This window comes from Hyla sarda (assembly GCF_029499605.1).
Source record: "Hyla sarda isolate aHylSar1 chromosome 2 unlocalized genomic scaffold, aHylSar1.hap1 SUPER_2_unloc_14, whole genome shotgun sequence".
NCBI classification, from domain to species: Eukaryota; Metazoa; Chordata; class Amphibia; order Anura; family Hylidae; genus Hyla; species Hyla sarda.
The window spans coordinates 379,921-396,571 of NW_026607601.1; the positions used below are offsets into that span (position 1 = coordinate 379,921).

The window sequence follows — 16,651 nt, forward strand, 5'->3', positions numbered from 1 at the left end:
TTGGGAGTGAGGAAATATCCATAATAACATTGGTTTCTTTTCCTTCACAGTGACGTGGGAAATGTCTTTCCCGAAAGAATATTATTCAGAATTGGATTTATAGGGACGTCCATTGGCACTTTGGTACTAACCTTTCTTATTTATAAGTATATGGTTATGCATACTGAAGAGTTCAGGGGTCATCAGGTCCTGATCCAGAGGATCCTGCTGGCCATTGTGTGGGCCTCCTGTTTTTCCACAGCTGTTATGCATGTATTGTCCCCCGAAGAATATCCCAGGATACACTTTGTCAGCACGATAATTTCCATTACATGTGAAGCCTTATACTACCTTGGGCAGTCCATCCAGATGTATAAATTACCAGGAGCAAAAAAAGTCATCCACCATAGTAGGTGCACCTGCTGTGGCCTGACTTTTGTCTGTGTAGTTTTCTATTTTGGATATGAAACATTAAAGGAATTATTCCATAATGATGAAGACTGGGACGAGATCCGTGAAATCCCCATCATAATCATCGAGTGGGTGATGCTTCTACTGATCCTGATAAACATCGTGACCTATTATTCCACCATGCAGAGGTTATTGTTGACCCTCTCCAGAAACAGCTGCACACTCTCTCTTAGAGTAAAAATTGATGACTTCGGGGTGTAGACCACCACGGGGGCCATCAAGTGGACTTCTGGGAGAGATACTGCACAGGACACGGAAAACATCTAAAGAAGAATAACTGGGGGACTACATATGGTGCCAGTAATCATGACACAATAATATGAGCTGGTGATATTACCTATACAAAAAAAAAATAAAAAAAAATTATAAAAAAATATTGGTGTGTGAAGTGTAATACCTAGTTAGAAAAACAGAATCAAATTCATCATTATAACCCCCCTCTGCATTACCCTGTTTATTATTTTTCAAGCAAGCACTTTGTTCTAATTCGTCCACTCTCTGGCGTGCTCCTTGTATAAGGGGTTTGGGATACCCTTTTTGTTTAAAACGATCCTCCAGGTTCTCTAGTTGTTGTAGGTATTTTTGTGTGGAAGAACAATTCCTTCGGATTCTTTTCATTTGACCGAATGGAATGTTCTTCTTCCATTATTTAAGATGGCAACTGTTAAAGTCGAGGTATCTGTTTGCATTCACCTCCTTAAAATAGTTGGCAGTATGCGAACAGCCATCCTGAATATAGATATTTAAATCCAGGAACTCACATTTTTTGGGGGACTGATGCAGCGCTGCCTTTGGCAATTTCTGGCTCTGCTATAGCGCTTTTTTTGAGGGGGCGTGTCGGCTGCCCCTTCATCTGGCGGTCAACCTGCGCCGCCGGGACGCAGCGCCGCCGGGACCGCCTGGAGGACGTCGCTCGCAACGGGACCACTCGGGACACCGCATGGTCGGGTAAGTGATGCCGGGGGATGGGTAAGGGACACTTAGCAGAGCGGTGTGTGTCCCGATCCCCGTGATCGGGACTTACACACCGCGCTGCTAAATATTCTGATAGCGAAACGCTGCTATTAGCTAGTCAGAGTTGACCAGCTGATAGCAGCGATCGCTGGGGGGGGGGGGGGGGGGTGGGGGATGAAACCCCCCGTGGTCGCATGGTAAGATGGCTGGCTATCAGTGATAGCCACCATCTTACCGGGCGCTGCGGGATGCCGCGAGTAGCGGCAAAAATGTTCATGACGTACCTGTATGTCATGGGTCGGGAACACCTTGCCACCCATGACGTACAGGTATGTCATAGGTCGGGAAGGGGTTAATGGTATAGAGAACTGTGTCTAGTGCATTAACTCTGATTTTTTGCCCATTGAAACCAGTAGGCCCATTGTGGTCTATGGGGAAAGCTGCTGAGTTGCCCATAGCAACCAATCAGATCGCTTCTTTCATTTTTGAAAAAGTCTCTGAAAAATGAAGGAAGTAATCTGATTGGTTGCTATGGGCAACTCAGAAACTTTTCCAGGAAAATATGCTGAGTTGCCCATAGCAACCAATCAGATCGCTTCTTTCATTTTGCAAAGGCATTGTGAAAAATGAAAGAAGCAATCTGGTTGCTATGGGCAACTGCACAACTCTTCCTCTACACTGGTCTTAATGAATCTCCCCCATAGAGGGAGATTTATCAAAACCTGCCCAGAGGAAAAGTTTCTGAGTTGCCCATAGCAACCAATCAGATCGCTTCTTTCATTTTTGAAAAAGCCTCTGAAAAATGAAGGATATTTTTGAGATTTTGGAAGCTGGGATACTCACTACACCCATGCATATCTAGATAATTAAGTATGGGGGGAACTTAAATTTATTTTTTAAATCACATGGAGTTTTGACTTTACTTCATTATGGTCGAATAAAGCACTTAAAGAGTTCCTTAAAATTAAAGATTCACTCTTTTGGATGAAAAGGGGCTTATTTATGTAAATCAATTATACGCTTTAGGTCAAATAAAGTCGTTTGAAGAGATAGCCCATAAGTGTGTGGGGGGAAGACAATCACAAACATTGTTTTTTACAAATAAGTAACACAGATCATAAAGCAATAAAAGGAGAGATTGGAGATTTCAGGGATTCTATATATAAGAAAAGTTTAATTAGACTATTTCCTTATGCAAAGTTGCTGTCTGGGCATGCTGGGAGTTGTGGTTCTGCAGCGGTTGGGGGTTCACAGCTTGAAGACCACTGCTATAGAGGGTGCAAATGTATCTGAGCCCTGGAACTCAAATAATGTGAAATATGAGATGATCAAAATGGAGCCCCTGCACTAATTACTTGGGTTCTGAGGTCTGTAAGGTCCATAGTAAAAACATCAGGTTCTGTCTATAGCAGATACTAAATCATGGCAGCTCAAAGAAACAAGCAGTCATTCTGACATGTCACATGTGATGTCATAGACAGCTGGAGGCCTGACATCCCACTGACAGCCGCCCGAGCCTTCAGTCTGTTCCAGTGCGATTAGTGAGAATAGTGAGATTAGCGTCTTCTTTTTCTACTTGTCTGAAATGGAGCTAAAAGGACTGGGGTTCGTCCCCCTCCTGTTGGCGTTTTGGTGTGCGGCCTGGCTTGCCACCAGCTACATCATGACGGTCGTCCTCGGCCATGCAGCCTCGCCACTGATGAGCATCAGGTAAGATAAACAAGCAAATGATTCTTATTTCATGGGTTGGGAGTGAGGAAATATCCATAATAACATTGGTTTCTTTTCCTTCACAGTGACGTGGGAAATGTCTTTCCCGAAAGCATATTATTCAGAATTGGATTTATAGGGACGTCCATTGGCACTTTGGTACTAACCTTTCTTATTTATAAGTATATGGTTATGCATACTGAAGAGTTCAGGGGTCATCAGGTCCTGATCCAGAGGATCCTGCTGGCCATTGTGTGGGCCTCCTGTTTTTCCACAGCTGTTATGCATGTATTGTCCCCCGAAGAATATCCCAGGATACACTTTGTCAGCACGATAATTTCCATTACATGTGAAGCCTTATACTACCTTGGGCAGTCCATCCAGATGTATAAATTACCAGGAGCAAAAAAAGTCATCCACCATAGTAGATGCACCTGCTGTGGCCTGACTTTTGTCTGTGTAGTTTTCTATTTTGGATATGAAACATTAAAGGAATTATTCCATAATGATGAAGACTGGGACGAGATCCGTGAAATCCCCATCATAATCATCGAGTGGGTGATGCTTCTACTGATCCTGATAAACATCGTGACCTATTATTCCACCATGCAGAGGTTATTGTTGACCGTCTCCAGAAACAGCTGCACACTCTCTCTTAGAGTAAAAATTGATGACTTCGGGGTGTAGACCACCACGGGGGCCATCAAGTGGACTTCTGGGAGAGATACTGCACAGGACACGGAAAACATCTAAAGAAGAATAACTGGGGGACTACATATGGTGCCAGTAATCATGACACAATAATATGAGCTGGTGATATTACCTATACAAAAAAAAAATAAAAAAAAATTATAAAAAAATATTGGTGTGTGAAGTGTAATACCTAGTTAGAAAAACAGAATCAAATTCATCATTATAACCCCCCTCTGCATTACCCTGTTTATTATTTTTCAAGCAAGCACTTTGTTCTAATTCGTCCACTCTCTGGCGTGCTCCTTGTATAAGGGGTTTGGGATACCCTTTTTGTTTAAAACGATCCTCCAGGTTCTCTAGTTGTTGTAGGTATTTTTGTGTGGAAGAACAATTCCTTCGGATTCTTTTCATTTGACCGAATGGAATGTTCTTCTTCCATTATTTAAGATGGCAACTGTTAAAGTCGAGGTATCTGTTTGCATTCACCTCCTTAAAATAGTTGGCAGTATGCGAACAGCCATCCTGAATATAGATATTTAAATCCAGGAACTCACATTTTTTGGGGGACTGATGCAGCGCTGCCTTTGGCAATTTCTGGCTCTGCTATAGCGCTTTTTTTGAGGGGGCGTGTCGGCTGCCCCTTCATCTGGCGGTCAACCTGCGCCGCCGGGACGCAGCGCCGCCGGGACCGCCTGGAGGACGTCGCTCGCAACGGGACCACTCGGGACACCGCATGGTCGGGTAAGTGATGCCGGGGGATGGGTAAGGGACACTTAGCAGAGCGGTGTGTGTCCCGATCCCCGTGATCGGGACTTACACACCGCGCTGCTAAATATTCTGATAGCGAAACGCTGCTATTAGCTAGTCAGAGTTGACCAGCTGATAGCAGCGATCGCTGGGGGGGGGGGGGGGTGGGGGATGAAACCCCCCGTGGTCGCATGGTAAGATGGCTGGCTATCAGTGATAGCCACCATCTTACCGGGCGCTGCGGGATGTCGCGAGTAGCGGCAAAAATGTTCATGACGTACCTGTATGTCATGGGTCGGGAACACCTTGCCACCCATGACGTACAGGTATGTCATAGGTCGGGAAGGGGTTAATGGTATAGAGAACTGTGTCTAGTGCATTAACTCTGATTTTTTGCCCATTGAAACCAGTAGGCCCATTGTGGTCTATGGGGAAAGCTGCTGAGTTGCCCATAGCAACCAATCAGATCGCTTCTTTCATTTTTGAAAAAGTCTCTGAAAAATGAAGGAAGTAATCTGATTGGTTGCTATGGGCAACTCAGAAACTTTTCCAGGAAAATATGCTGAGTTGCCCATAGCAACCAATCAGATCGCTTCTTTCATTTTGCAAAGGCATTGTGAAAAATGAAAGAAGCAATCTGGTTGCTATGGGCAACTGCACAACTCTTCCTCTACACTGGTCTTAATGAATCTCCCCCATAGAGGGAGATTTATCAAAACCTGCCCAGAGGAAAAGTTTCTGAGTTGCCCATAGCAACCAATCAGATCGCTTCTTTCATTTTTGAAAAAGCCTCTGAAAAATGAAGGATATTTTTGAGATTTTGGAAGCTGGGATACTCACTACACCCATGCATATCTAGATAATTAAGTATGGGGGGAACTTAAATTTATTTTTTAAATCACATGGAGTTTTGACTTTACTTCATTATGGTCGAATAAAGCACTTAAAGAGTTCCTTAAAATTAAAGATTCACTCTTTTGGATGAAAAGGGGCTTATTTATGTAAATCAATTATACGCTTTAGGTCAAATAAAGTCGTTTGAAGAGATAGCCCATAAGTGTGTGGGGGGAAGACAATCACAAACATTGTTTTTTACAAATAAGTAACACAGATCATAAAGCAATAAAAGGAGAGATTGGAGATTTCAGGGATTCTATATATAAGAAAAGTTTAATTAGACTATTTCCTTATGCAAAGTTGCTGTCTGGGCATGCTGGGAGTTGTGGTTCTGCAGCGGTTGGGGGTTCACAGCTTGAAGACCACTGCTATAGAGGGTGCAAATGTATCTGAGCCCTGGAACTCAAATAATGTGAAATATGAGATGATCAAAATGGAGCCCCTGCACTAATTACTTGGGTTCTGAGGTCTGTAAGGTCCATAGTAAAAACATCAGGTTCTGTCTATAGCAGATACTAAATCATGGCAGCTCAAAGAAACAAGCAGTCATTCTGACATGTCACATGTGATGTCATAGACAGCTGGAGGCCTGACATCCCACTGACAGCCGCCCGAGCCTTCAGTCTGTTCCAGTGCGATTAGTGAGAATAGTGAGATTAGCGTCTTCTTTTTCTACTTGTCTGAAATGGAGCTAAAAGGACTGGGGTTCGTCCCCCTCCTGTTGGCGTTTTGGTGTGCGGCCTGGCTTGCCACCAGCTACATCATGACGGTCGTCCTCGGCCATGCAGCCTCGCCACTGATGAGCATCAGGTAAGATAAACAAGCAAATGATTCTTATTTCATGGGTTGGGAGTGAGGAAATATCCATAATAACATTGGTTTCTTTTCCTTCACAGTGACGTGGGAAATGTCTTTCCCGAAAGCATATTATTCAGAATTGGATTTATAGGGACGTCCATTGGCACTTTGGTACTAACCTTTCTTATTTATAAGTATATGGTTATGCATACTGAAGAGTTCAGGGGTCATCAGGTCCTGATCCAGAGGATCCTGCTGGCCATTGTGTGGGCCTCCTGTTTTTCCACAGCTGTTATGCATGTATTGTCCCCCGAAGAATATCCCAGGATACACTTTGTCAGCACGATAATTTCCATTACATGTGAAGCCTTATACTACCTTGGGCAGTCCATCCAGATGTATAAATTACCAGGAGCAAAAAAAGTCATCCACCATAGTAGGTGCACCTGCTGTGGCCTGACTTTTGTCTGTGTAGTTTTCTATTTTGGATATGAAACATTAAAGGAATTATTCCATAATGATGAAGACTGGGACGAGATCCGTGAAATCCCCATCATAATCATCGAGTGGGTGATGCTTCTACTGATCCTGATAAACATCGTGACCTATTATTCCACCATGCAGAGGTTATTGTTGACCGTCTCCAGAAACAGCTGCACACTCTCTCTTAGAGTAAAAATTGATGACTTCGGGGTGTAGACCACCACGGGGGCCATCAAGTGGACTTCTGGGAGAGATACTGCACAGGACACGGAAAACATCTAAAGAAGAATAACTGGGGGACTACATATGGTGCCAGTAATCATGACACAATAATATGAGCTGGTGATATTACCTATACAAAAAAAAAATAAAAAAAAATTATAAAAAAATATTGGTGTGTGAAGTGTAATACCTAGTTAGAAAAACAGAATCAAATTCATCATTATAACCCCCCTCTGCATTACCCTGTTTATTATTTTTCAAGCAAGCACTTTGTTCTAATTCGTCCACTCTCTGGCGTGCTCCTTGTATAAGGGGTTTGGGATACCCTTTTTGTTTAAAACGATCCTCCAGGTTCTCTAGTTGTTGTAGGTATTTTTGTGTGGAAGAACAATTCCTTCGGATTCTTTTCATTTGACCGAATGGAATGTTCTTCTTCCATTATTTAAGATGGCAACTGTTAAAGTCGAGGTATCTGTTTGCATTCACCTCCTTAAAATAGTTGGCAGTATGCGAACAGCCATCCTGAATATAGATATTTAAATCCAGGAACTCACATTTTTTGGGGGACTGATGCAGCGCTGCCTTTGGCAATTTCTGGCTCTGCTATAGCGCTTTTTTTGAGGGGGCGTGTCGGCTGCCCCTTCATCTGGCGGTCAACCTGCGCCGCCGGGACGCAGCGCCGCCGGGACCGCCTGGAGGACGTCGCTCGCAACGGGACCACTCGGGACACCGCATGGTCGGGTAAGTGATGCCGGGGGATGGGTAAGGGACACTTAGCAGAGCGGTGTGTGTCCCGATCCCCGTGATCGGGACTTACACACCGCGCTGCTAAATATTCTGATAGCGAAACGCTGCTATTAGCTAGTCAGAGTTGACCAGCTGATAGCAGCGATCGCTGGGGGGGGGGGGGGGGGGGGATGAAACCCCCCGTGGTCGCATGGTAAGATGGCTGGCTATCAGTGATAGCCACCATCTTACCGGGCGCTGCGGGATGCCGCGAGTAGCGGCAAAAATGTTCATGACGTACCTGTATGTCATGGGTCGGGAACACCTTGCCACCCATGACGTACAGGTATGTCATAGGTCGGGAAGGGGTTAATGGTATAGAGAACTGTGTCTAGTGCATTAACTCTGATTTTTTGCCCATTGAAACCAGTAGGCCCATTGTGGTCTATGGGGAAAGCTGCTGAGTTGCCCATAGCAACCAATCAGATCGCTTCTTTCATTTTTGAAAAAGTCTCTGAAAAATGAAGGAAGTAATCTGATTGGTTGCTATGGGCAACTCAGAAACTTTTCCAGGAAAATATGCTGAGTTGCCCATAGCAACCAATCAGATCGCTTCTTTCATTTTGCAAAGGCATTGTGAAAAATGAAAGAAGCAATCTGGTTGCTATGGGCAACTGCACAACTCTTCCTCTACACTGGTCTTAATGAATCTCCCCCATAGAGGGAGATTTATCAAAACCTGCCCAGAGGAAAAGTTTCTGAGTTGCCCATAGCAACCAATCAGATCGCTTCTTTCATTTTTGAAAAAGCCTCTGAAAAATGAAGGATATTTTTGAGATTTTGGAAGCTGGGATACTCACTACACCCATGCATATCTAGATAATTAAGTATGGGGGGAACTTAAATTTATTTTTTAAATCACATGGAGTTTTGACTTTACTTCATTATGGTCGAATAAAGCACTTAAAGAGTTCCTTAAAATTAAAGATTCACTCTTTTGGATGAAAAGGGGCTTATTTATGTAAATCAATTATACGCTTTAGGTCAAATAAAGTCGTTTGAAGAGATAGCCCATAAGTGTGTGGGGGGAAGACAATCACAAACATTGTTTTTTACAAATAAGTAACACAGATCATAAAGCAATAAAAGGAGAGATTGGAGATTTCAGGGATTCTATATATAAGAAAAGTTTAATTAGACTATTTCCTTATGCAAAGTTGCTGTCTGGGCATGCTGGGAGTTGTGGTTCTGCAGCGGTTGGGGGTTCACAGCTTGAAGACCACTGCTATAGAGGGTGCAAATGTATCTGAGCCCTGGAACTCAAATAATGTGAAATATGAGATGATCAAAATGGAGCCCCTGCACTAATTACTTGGGTTCTGAGGTCTGTAAGGTCCATAGTAAAAACATCAGGTTCTGTCTATAGCAGATACTAAATCATGGCAGCTCAAAGAAACAAGCAGTCATTCTGACATGTCACATGTGATGTCATAGACAGCTGGAGGCCTGACATCCCACTGACAGCCGCCCGAGCCTTCAGTCTGTTCCAGTGCGATTAGTGAGAATAGTGAGATTAGCGTCTTCTTTTTCTACTTGTCTGAAATGGAGCTAAAAGGACTGGGGTTCGTCCCCCTCCTGTTGGCGTTTTGGTGTGCGGCCTGGCTTGCCACCAGCTACATCATGACGGTCGTCCTCGGCCATGCAGCCTCGCCACTGATGAGCATCAGGTAAGATAAACAAGCAAATGATTCTTATTTCATGGGTTGGGAGTGAGGAAATATCCATAATAACATTGGTTTCTTTTCCTTCACAGTGACGTGGGAAATGTCTTTCCCGAAAGCATATTATTCAGAATTGGATTTATAGGGACGTCCATTGGCACTTTGGTACTAACCTTTCTTATTTATAAGTATATGGTTATGCATACTGAAGAGTTCAGGGGTCATCAGGTCCTGATCCAGAGGATCCTGCTGGCCATTGTGTGGGCCTCCTGTTTTTCCACAGCTGTTATGCATGTATTGTCCCCCGAAGAATATCCCAGGATACACTTTGTCAGCACGATAATTTCCATTACATGTGAAGCCTTATACTACCTTGGGCAGTCCATCCAGATGTATAAATTACCAGGAGCAAAAAAAGTCATCCACCATAGTAGGTGCACCTGCTGTGGCCTGACTTTTGTCTGTGTAGTTTTCTATTTTGGATATGAAACATTAAAGGAATTATTCCATAATGATGAAGACTGGGACGAGATCCGTGAAATCCCCATCATAATCATCGAGTGGGTGATGCTTCTACTGATCCTGATAAACATCGTGACCTATTATTCCACCATGCAGAGGTTATTGTTGACCGTCTCCAGAAACAGCTGCACACTCTCTCTTAGAGTAAAAATTGATGACTTCGGGGTGTAGACCACCACGGGGGCCATCAAGTGGACTTCTGGGAGAGATACTGCACAGGACACGGAAAACATCTAAAGAAGAATAACTGGGGGACTACATATGGTGCCAGTAATCATGACACAATAATATGAGCTGGTGATATTACCTATACAAAAAAAAAATAAAAAAAAATTATAAAAAAATATTGGTGTGTGAAGTGTAATACCTAGTTAGAAAAACAGAATCAAATTCATCATTATAACCCCCCTCTGCATTACCCTGTTTATTATTTTTCAAGCAAGCACTTTGTTCTAATTCGTCCACTCTCTGGCGTGCTCCTTGTATAAGGGGTTTGGGATACCCTTTTTGTTTAAAACGATCCTCCAGGTTCTCTAGTTGTTGTAGGTATTTTTGTGTGGAAGAACAATTCCTTCGGATTCTTTTCATTTGACCGAATGGAATGTTCTTCTTCCATTATTTAAGATGGCAACTGTTAAAGTCGAGGTATCTGTTTGCATTCACCTCCTTAAAATAGTTGGCAGTATGCGAACAGCCATCCTGAATATAGATATTTAAATCCAGGAACTCACATTTTTTGGGGGACTGATGCAGCGCTGCCTTTGGCAATTTCTGGCTCTGCTATAGCGCTTTTTTTGAGGGGGCGTGTCGGCTGCCCCTTCATCTGGCGGTCAACCTGCGCTATCTGGCCAGCGAGCCAGGGCCCCGTACAGGAGATCACGGGGCCCCCCAGCGGTCGGACCCCCGCAATCTGAAACTTATCCCCTATCCTTGGGACAGGGCCGGACTGGGGATGAAATCCAGCCCTGGAAATTACTGTATACCAGCCCCACAGCATTGTGTCATTGTGCCGGCAAACAGCCACCGAGCACAGGCGTATCACTTTGCGTGGCTATACATATATATATATATCACAGAAGGAATACACCAGTACTTTGCCAAATTTTTCAATAAAGTGGTGTCAGCGACCAAGACCTGATCATAGTCCACCACAAATTCAAAAAGTAAAATGGCACAACACTCCCTTATAATCAGGGCCGGTTTTAGGCTTAGCATGGCCTTAGGCAAAATCAAAAGTGGGGCCCCAAAAGTCATAGTAGTGCACTAACTAGATTTGAACAATTTTGGTCACTTCAAATACTATAAAAAAAATATCTAAAAAGCTATTGAAAAGTCCCATCAAAACAAAAATGGTACCGATAAAAACTACAAATCACAGCGCAAAAAATTACCCTCACATCCCCATATACAGAAAAATAAGAGTTATAGGGATCAAAATAGTACAATTTTATATTTTTGTATAGTTCCCCCCACATTAGGTAAAGAGTATAGCTCCCCCACATTAGGTGTGCAGTATAGTTCCCCCACATTAGGTGCAGTATAGTTCCCCCACATTAGGTGCAGTATAGTCCCCCTCATTAGGTGCAGTATAGTTCTCCCCACATTAGGTGCAGTATAGTTCCCCCACTTCAGGTGCAGTATAGTTCTCCCCACATTAGGTGCAGTATAGTTCCCCCACATTAGGTGCAGTATAGTCCCCCACATTAGGTGCAGTATAGTCCCCCACATTAGGTGCAGTATAGTCCCCCACATTAGGTGCAGTATAGTCCCCCACATAAGGTGCAGTATAGTTCCCCCACTTCAGGTGCTGTATAGTTCCCCCACTTTAGGTGCAGTATAGTTCTAACCACATTAGGTACAGTATAGTTCCCCCACATTAGGTGCAGTATAGTCCGCCACATTAGGTGCAGTATAGTTCTCCCCACATTAGGTGCAGTATAGTTCTCCCCACATTAGGTGCAGTATAGTTCTCCCCACATTAGGTGCAGTATAGTTCTCCCCACATTAGGTGCAGTATAGTTCTCCCCACATTAGGTGCAGTATAGCTCTCCACATTAGGTGCAGTATAGTTCCCCACATTAAGTGCAGTATAGTTCCCCACATTAGGTGCAGTATAGTTCTCCCCACATTAGGTGCAGTATAGTTCCCCCACTTCACGTGCAGTATAGTTCTCCCCACATTAGATACAGTATAGTTCCCCCACATTAGGTGCAGTATAGTTCTCCCCACATTAGGTGCAGTATAGTTCTCCCCACATTAGGTGCAGTATAGTTCTCCCCACATTAGGTGCAGTATAGTTCTCCCCACATTAGGTGCAGTATAGTTCTCCCCACATTAGGTGCAGTATAGTTCTCCCCACATTAGGTGCAGTATAGTTCTCCCCACATTAGGTGCAGTATAGTTCTCCCCACATTAGGTGCAGTATAGTTCTCCCCACACTAGGTGCAGTATAGCTCTCCACATTAGGTGCAGTATAGCTCTCCACATTAGGTGCAGTACAGTTCCCTGCACATTAGGTGCAGTATAGCTCTCCACATTAGGCTGGCATTATAGTTCCCCCACATTAGGTGCAGTATATAATCCCCCCCCCCTCATTAGGTGCAGTATAGTTCCCGCACATTAGATGCAGTATAGTTCACCACATTAGGTACAGTATAGCTCTCCACATTAGGTGCAGTACAGTTCCCTCCACATTAGGTGCAGTATAGCTCCCCACATTAGGTTGGCAGTATAGTTCCCCCACATTAGGTGCAGTATATAGTCCCCCCTCATTAGGTGCAGTATAGTTCCCCCACATTAGGTGCAGTGTAGTTCCCCACATTAGGTGCAGTATAGTTCCCCACATTAGGTGCAGTATAGTTCCCCCACATTAGGTGCAGTATAGCTCTTCACATTAGTTGCAGTATAGTTCTCCCCACATTAGGTGCAGTATAGTCCCCCACATTGGGTGCAGTACAGTCCCCCACATTAGGTGCAGTATAGTTCCCCCACATTAGGTTGGCTGTATAGTTCCCCCACTTCAGGTGCAGTATAGTTCTCCCCATATTAGGTACAGTATAGTTCCCCCACATTAGGTGCAGTATAGTTCTCCCCACATTAGGTGCAGTATAGTCCCCCACATTAGGTGCAGTATAGTTCTCCCCACATTAGGTGCAGTATAGTTCTCCCCACATTAGGTGCAGTATAGTTCCCCCACATTAGGTGCAGTATAGTTCTCCCCACATTAGGTGCAGTATAGTTCTCCCCACATTAGGTGCAGTATAGTTCTCCCCACATTAGGTGCAGTATAGTTCTCCACATTAGGTGCAGTATAGTTCTCCACATTAGTTGCAGTATAGCTCTCCACATTAGGTGCAGTACAGTTCCCTCCACATTAGGTGCAGTATAGATCCCCACATTAGGTTGGCAGTATAGTTCCCCCACATTAGGTGCAATATATAGTCCTCCCCCCCCCCCCTCATTAGGTACAGTATAGCTCCCCACATTAGGTTGACAGTATAGTTCCCCCACATTAGGTGCAGTATATAGTCCCCCCCCCCCTCATTAGGTGCAGTATAGTGCCCCCACATTAGGTGCAGTATAGTTCCCCACATTAGGTACAGTATAGCTCTCCACATTAGGTGCAGTACAGTTCCCTGCACATTAGGTGCAGTATAGCTCTCCACATTAGGCTGGCATTATAGTTCCCCCACATTAGGTGCAGTATATAATCCCCACCCCCCCCCCTCATTAGGTGCAGTATAGTTCCCGCACATTAGATGCAGTATAGTTCACCACATTAGGTACAGTATAGCTCTCCACATTAGGTGCAGTACAGTTCCCTCCACATTAGGTGCAGTATAGCTCCCCACATTAGGTTGGCAGTATAGTTCCCCCACATTAGGTGCAGTATATAGTCCCCCCTCATTAGGTGCAGTATAGTTCCCCCACATTAGGTGCAGTGTAGTTCCCCACATTAGGTGCAGTATAGTTCCCCCACATTAGGTGCAGTATAGCTCTTCACATTAGGTGCAGTATAGTTCTCCCCACATTAGGTGCAGTATAGTCCCCCACATTGGGTGCAGTACAGTCCCCCACATTAGGTGCAGTATAGTTCCCCCACATTAGGTTGGCTGTATAGTTCCCCCACTTCAGGTGCAGTATAGTTCTCCCCATATTAGGTACAGTATAGTTCCCCCACATTAGGTGCAGTATAGTTCTCCCCACATTAGGTGCAGTATAGTCCCCCACATTAGGTGCAGTATAGTTCTCCCCACATTAGGTGCAGTATAGTTCTCCCCACATTAGGTGCAGTATAGTTCTCCCCACATTAGGTGCAGTATAGTTCTCCCCACATTAGGTGCAGTATAGTTCTCCACATTAGGTGCAGTATAGTTCTCCACATTAGTTGCAGTATAGCTCTCCACATTAGGTGCAGTACAGTTCCCTCCACATTAGGTGCAGTATAGATCCCCACATTAGGTTGGCAGTATAGTTCCCCCACATTAGGTGCAATATATAGTCCTCCCCCCCCCCTCATTAGGTACAGTATAGCTCCCCACATTAGGTTGACAGTATAGTTCCCCCACATTAGGTGCAGTATATAGTCCCCCCCCCCTCATTAGGTGCAGTATAGTGCCCCCACATTAGGTGCAGTATAGTTCCCCACATTAGGTACAGTATAGCTCTCCACATTAGGTGCAGTACAGTTCCCTCCACATTAGGTGCAGTATAGTTCTCCCCACATTAGGTGCAGTATAGTTCCCCCACATTAGGTGCAGTATAGATCCCCCACATTAGGTGCAGTATAGTTCTCCCCACATTGGTGCAGTATAGTTCCCCACATTAGGTGCAGTATAGTCCCACACATTGGTGCAGTATAGTTCCCCACATTAGGTGCAGTATAGTTCCCTCCACATTAGGTGCAGTATAGTTCTCCCCACATTAGGTGCAGTATAGTTCTCCCCACATTAGGTGCAGTGTAGTTCCCCCACATTAGGTGCAGTATAGTTCCCCACATTAGGTGCAGTATAGATCCCCCACATTAGGTGCAGTATAGTTCTCCCCACATTGGTGCAGTATAGTTCCCCACATTAGGTGCAGTATAGTTCCCTCCACATTAGGTGCAGTATAGTTCCCCCACATTAGGTGCAGTATAGTTCCCTCCACATTAGGTGCAGTATAGTTCCCCCACATTAGGTGCAGTATAGTTCCCCCACATTAGGTGCAGTATAGTTCCCCACATTAGGTGCAGTATAGTTCCCCACATTAGGTGCAGTATAGTTCCCTCCACATTAGGTGCAGTATAGTTCCCTCCACATTAGGTGCAGTATAGTTCTCCCCACATTAGGTGCAGTATAGTTCCCTCCACATTAGGTGCAGTATAGTTCTCCCCACATTAGGTGCAGTATAGTTCTCCCCACATTAGGTGCAGTATAGTTCCCCCACATTAGGTGCAGTATAGTTCCCCCACATTAGGTGCAGTATAGTTCCCCACATTAGGTGCAGTATAGTCCCACACATTGGTGCAGTATAGTCCCCAGGCCCGTCGCTACCGGACCGGCAAACCAAGCAATTGCTTGGGGCCCCGAGCTGGCTGGGGGGCCCCGAGCAGAGCCGGTGCTTGCCCGTCCTGTAGCGACGGGACACTTCGGGGGGCCCGCACATTTCACCAAAATTACATTTTTGATGGGCGCGGGCCCCTTAAGAAACAAAGCAGGGCCGGCACCGGACAGGTCAGGGGATGATTGGAGTAGAGACGTCACGTGCCCCGCGCAGGCACGCACGTTTACGCCAATCACCTGACCTGTCCCTGCTTGCGTCCCCGCGGGAACCTCCAGCATCCTCCGTGCAGTGACAGGAGCAGCAGCAGACTCCCGCCTCTGCAACGATCCCCGGCAGGGTAAGTAAACTGGCGCGGGGGGCCCGGGGGATTGTATGGTTGTCAGGGGACTGCAATGGTGATGAGAGGTGTTTGTGTGTGTGTGGGGGGGGGGGGGGGGGGGGGGTCATGAGAGATGCAGGAGGGGTGTTATGGGGGTCATGAGAGATGCAGGAGGGGTGTTATGGGGATCATGAGAGATGCAGGAGGGGTGTTATGGGGGTCATGAGAGATGCAGGAGGGGTGTTATGGGGGTCATGAGAGATGCAGGAGGGGTGTTATGGGGGTCATGAGAGATGCAGGAGGGTGTTATGGGGATCATGAGAGATGCAGGAGGTGTTATGGGGATCATGAGAGATGCAGGAGGGGTGTTATGGGGGTCATGAGAGATGCAGGAGGTGTTATGGGGATCATGAGAGATGCAGGGGGGTGTTATGGGGGTCATGAGAGATGCAGGAGGGGTGTTATGGGGGTCATGATAGATATAGGGAGTGTTATGGGGGTCATGAGAGATGCAGTGGGGTGTTATGGGGGTCATGAGAGATGCAGGAGGGGTGTTATGGGGATCATGAGAGATGCAGGAGGGGTGTTATGGGGATCATGAGAGATGCAGGAGGGGTGTTATGGGGGTCGTGAGAGATGCAGGGGGGTGTTATGGGGGTCATGAGAGATGCAGGGGGGTGTTATGGGGATCATGAGAGATGCAGGGGGGGTGTTATGGGGATCATGAGAGATGCAGGAGGGTGTTATGGGGGTCATGAGAGATGCAGGAGGGGTGTTATGGGGGTCATGAGAGATGCAGGGGGGTGTTATGGGGGTCATGAGAGATGCAGGGGGTGTTATGGGGGTCATGAGAGATGCAGGGGGT

At 45.5% G+C, this 16,651-nt stretch overlaps 1 protein-coding gene across 1 annotated transcript; it reads left to right on the plus strand.

The window, feature by feature from the left end:
- Positions 1–2,865: 2,865 nt before the first annotated feature.
- On the plus strand, positions 2,866–3,935 carry LOC130298345 (uncharacterized). The gene is made up of 2 exons (XM_056551274.1): positions 2,866–3,114; positions 3,201–3,935. The coding sequence occupies exons 1-2, from the start codon at positions 2,990–2,992 to the stop codon at positions 3,799–3,801; spliced, it is 726 nt and encodes a 241-aa protein (XP_056407249.1). The 5' UTR covers positions 2,866–2,989; the 3' UTR covers positions 3,802–3,935.
- Positions 3,936–16,651: the final 12,716 nt, after the last annotated feature.

Bases quoted from the DNA above. Each gene is read 5' to 3' on its own strand.
- LOC130298345 (XM_056551274.1), top strand. From the start codon at position 2,990: ATGGAGCTAAAAGGACTGGGGTTCGTCCCCCTCCTGTTGGCGTTTTGG. The intron at 3,115-3,200 runs GTAAGATAAACA...TTTCCTTCACAG, and splicing joins TCGCCACTGATGAGCATCAG to TGACGTGGGAAATGTCTTTC.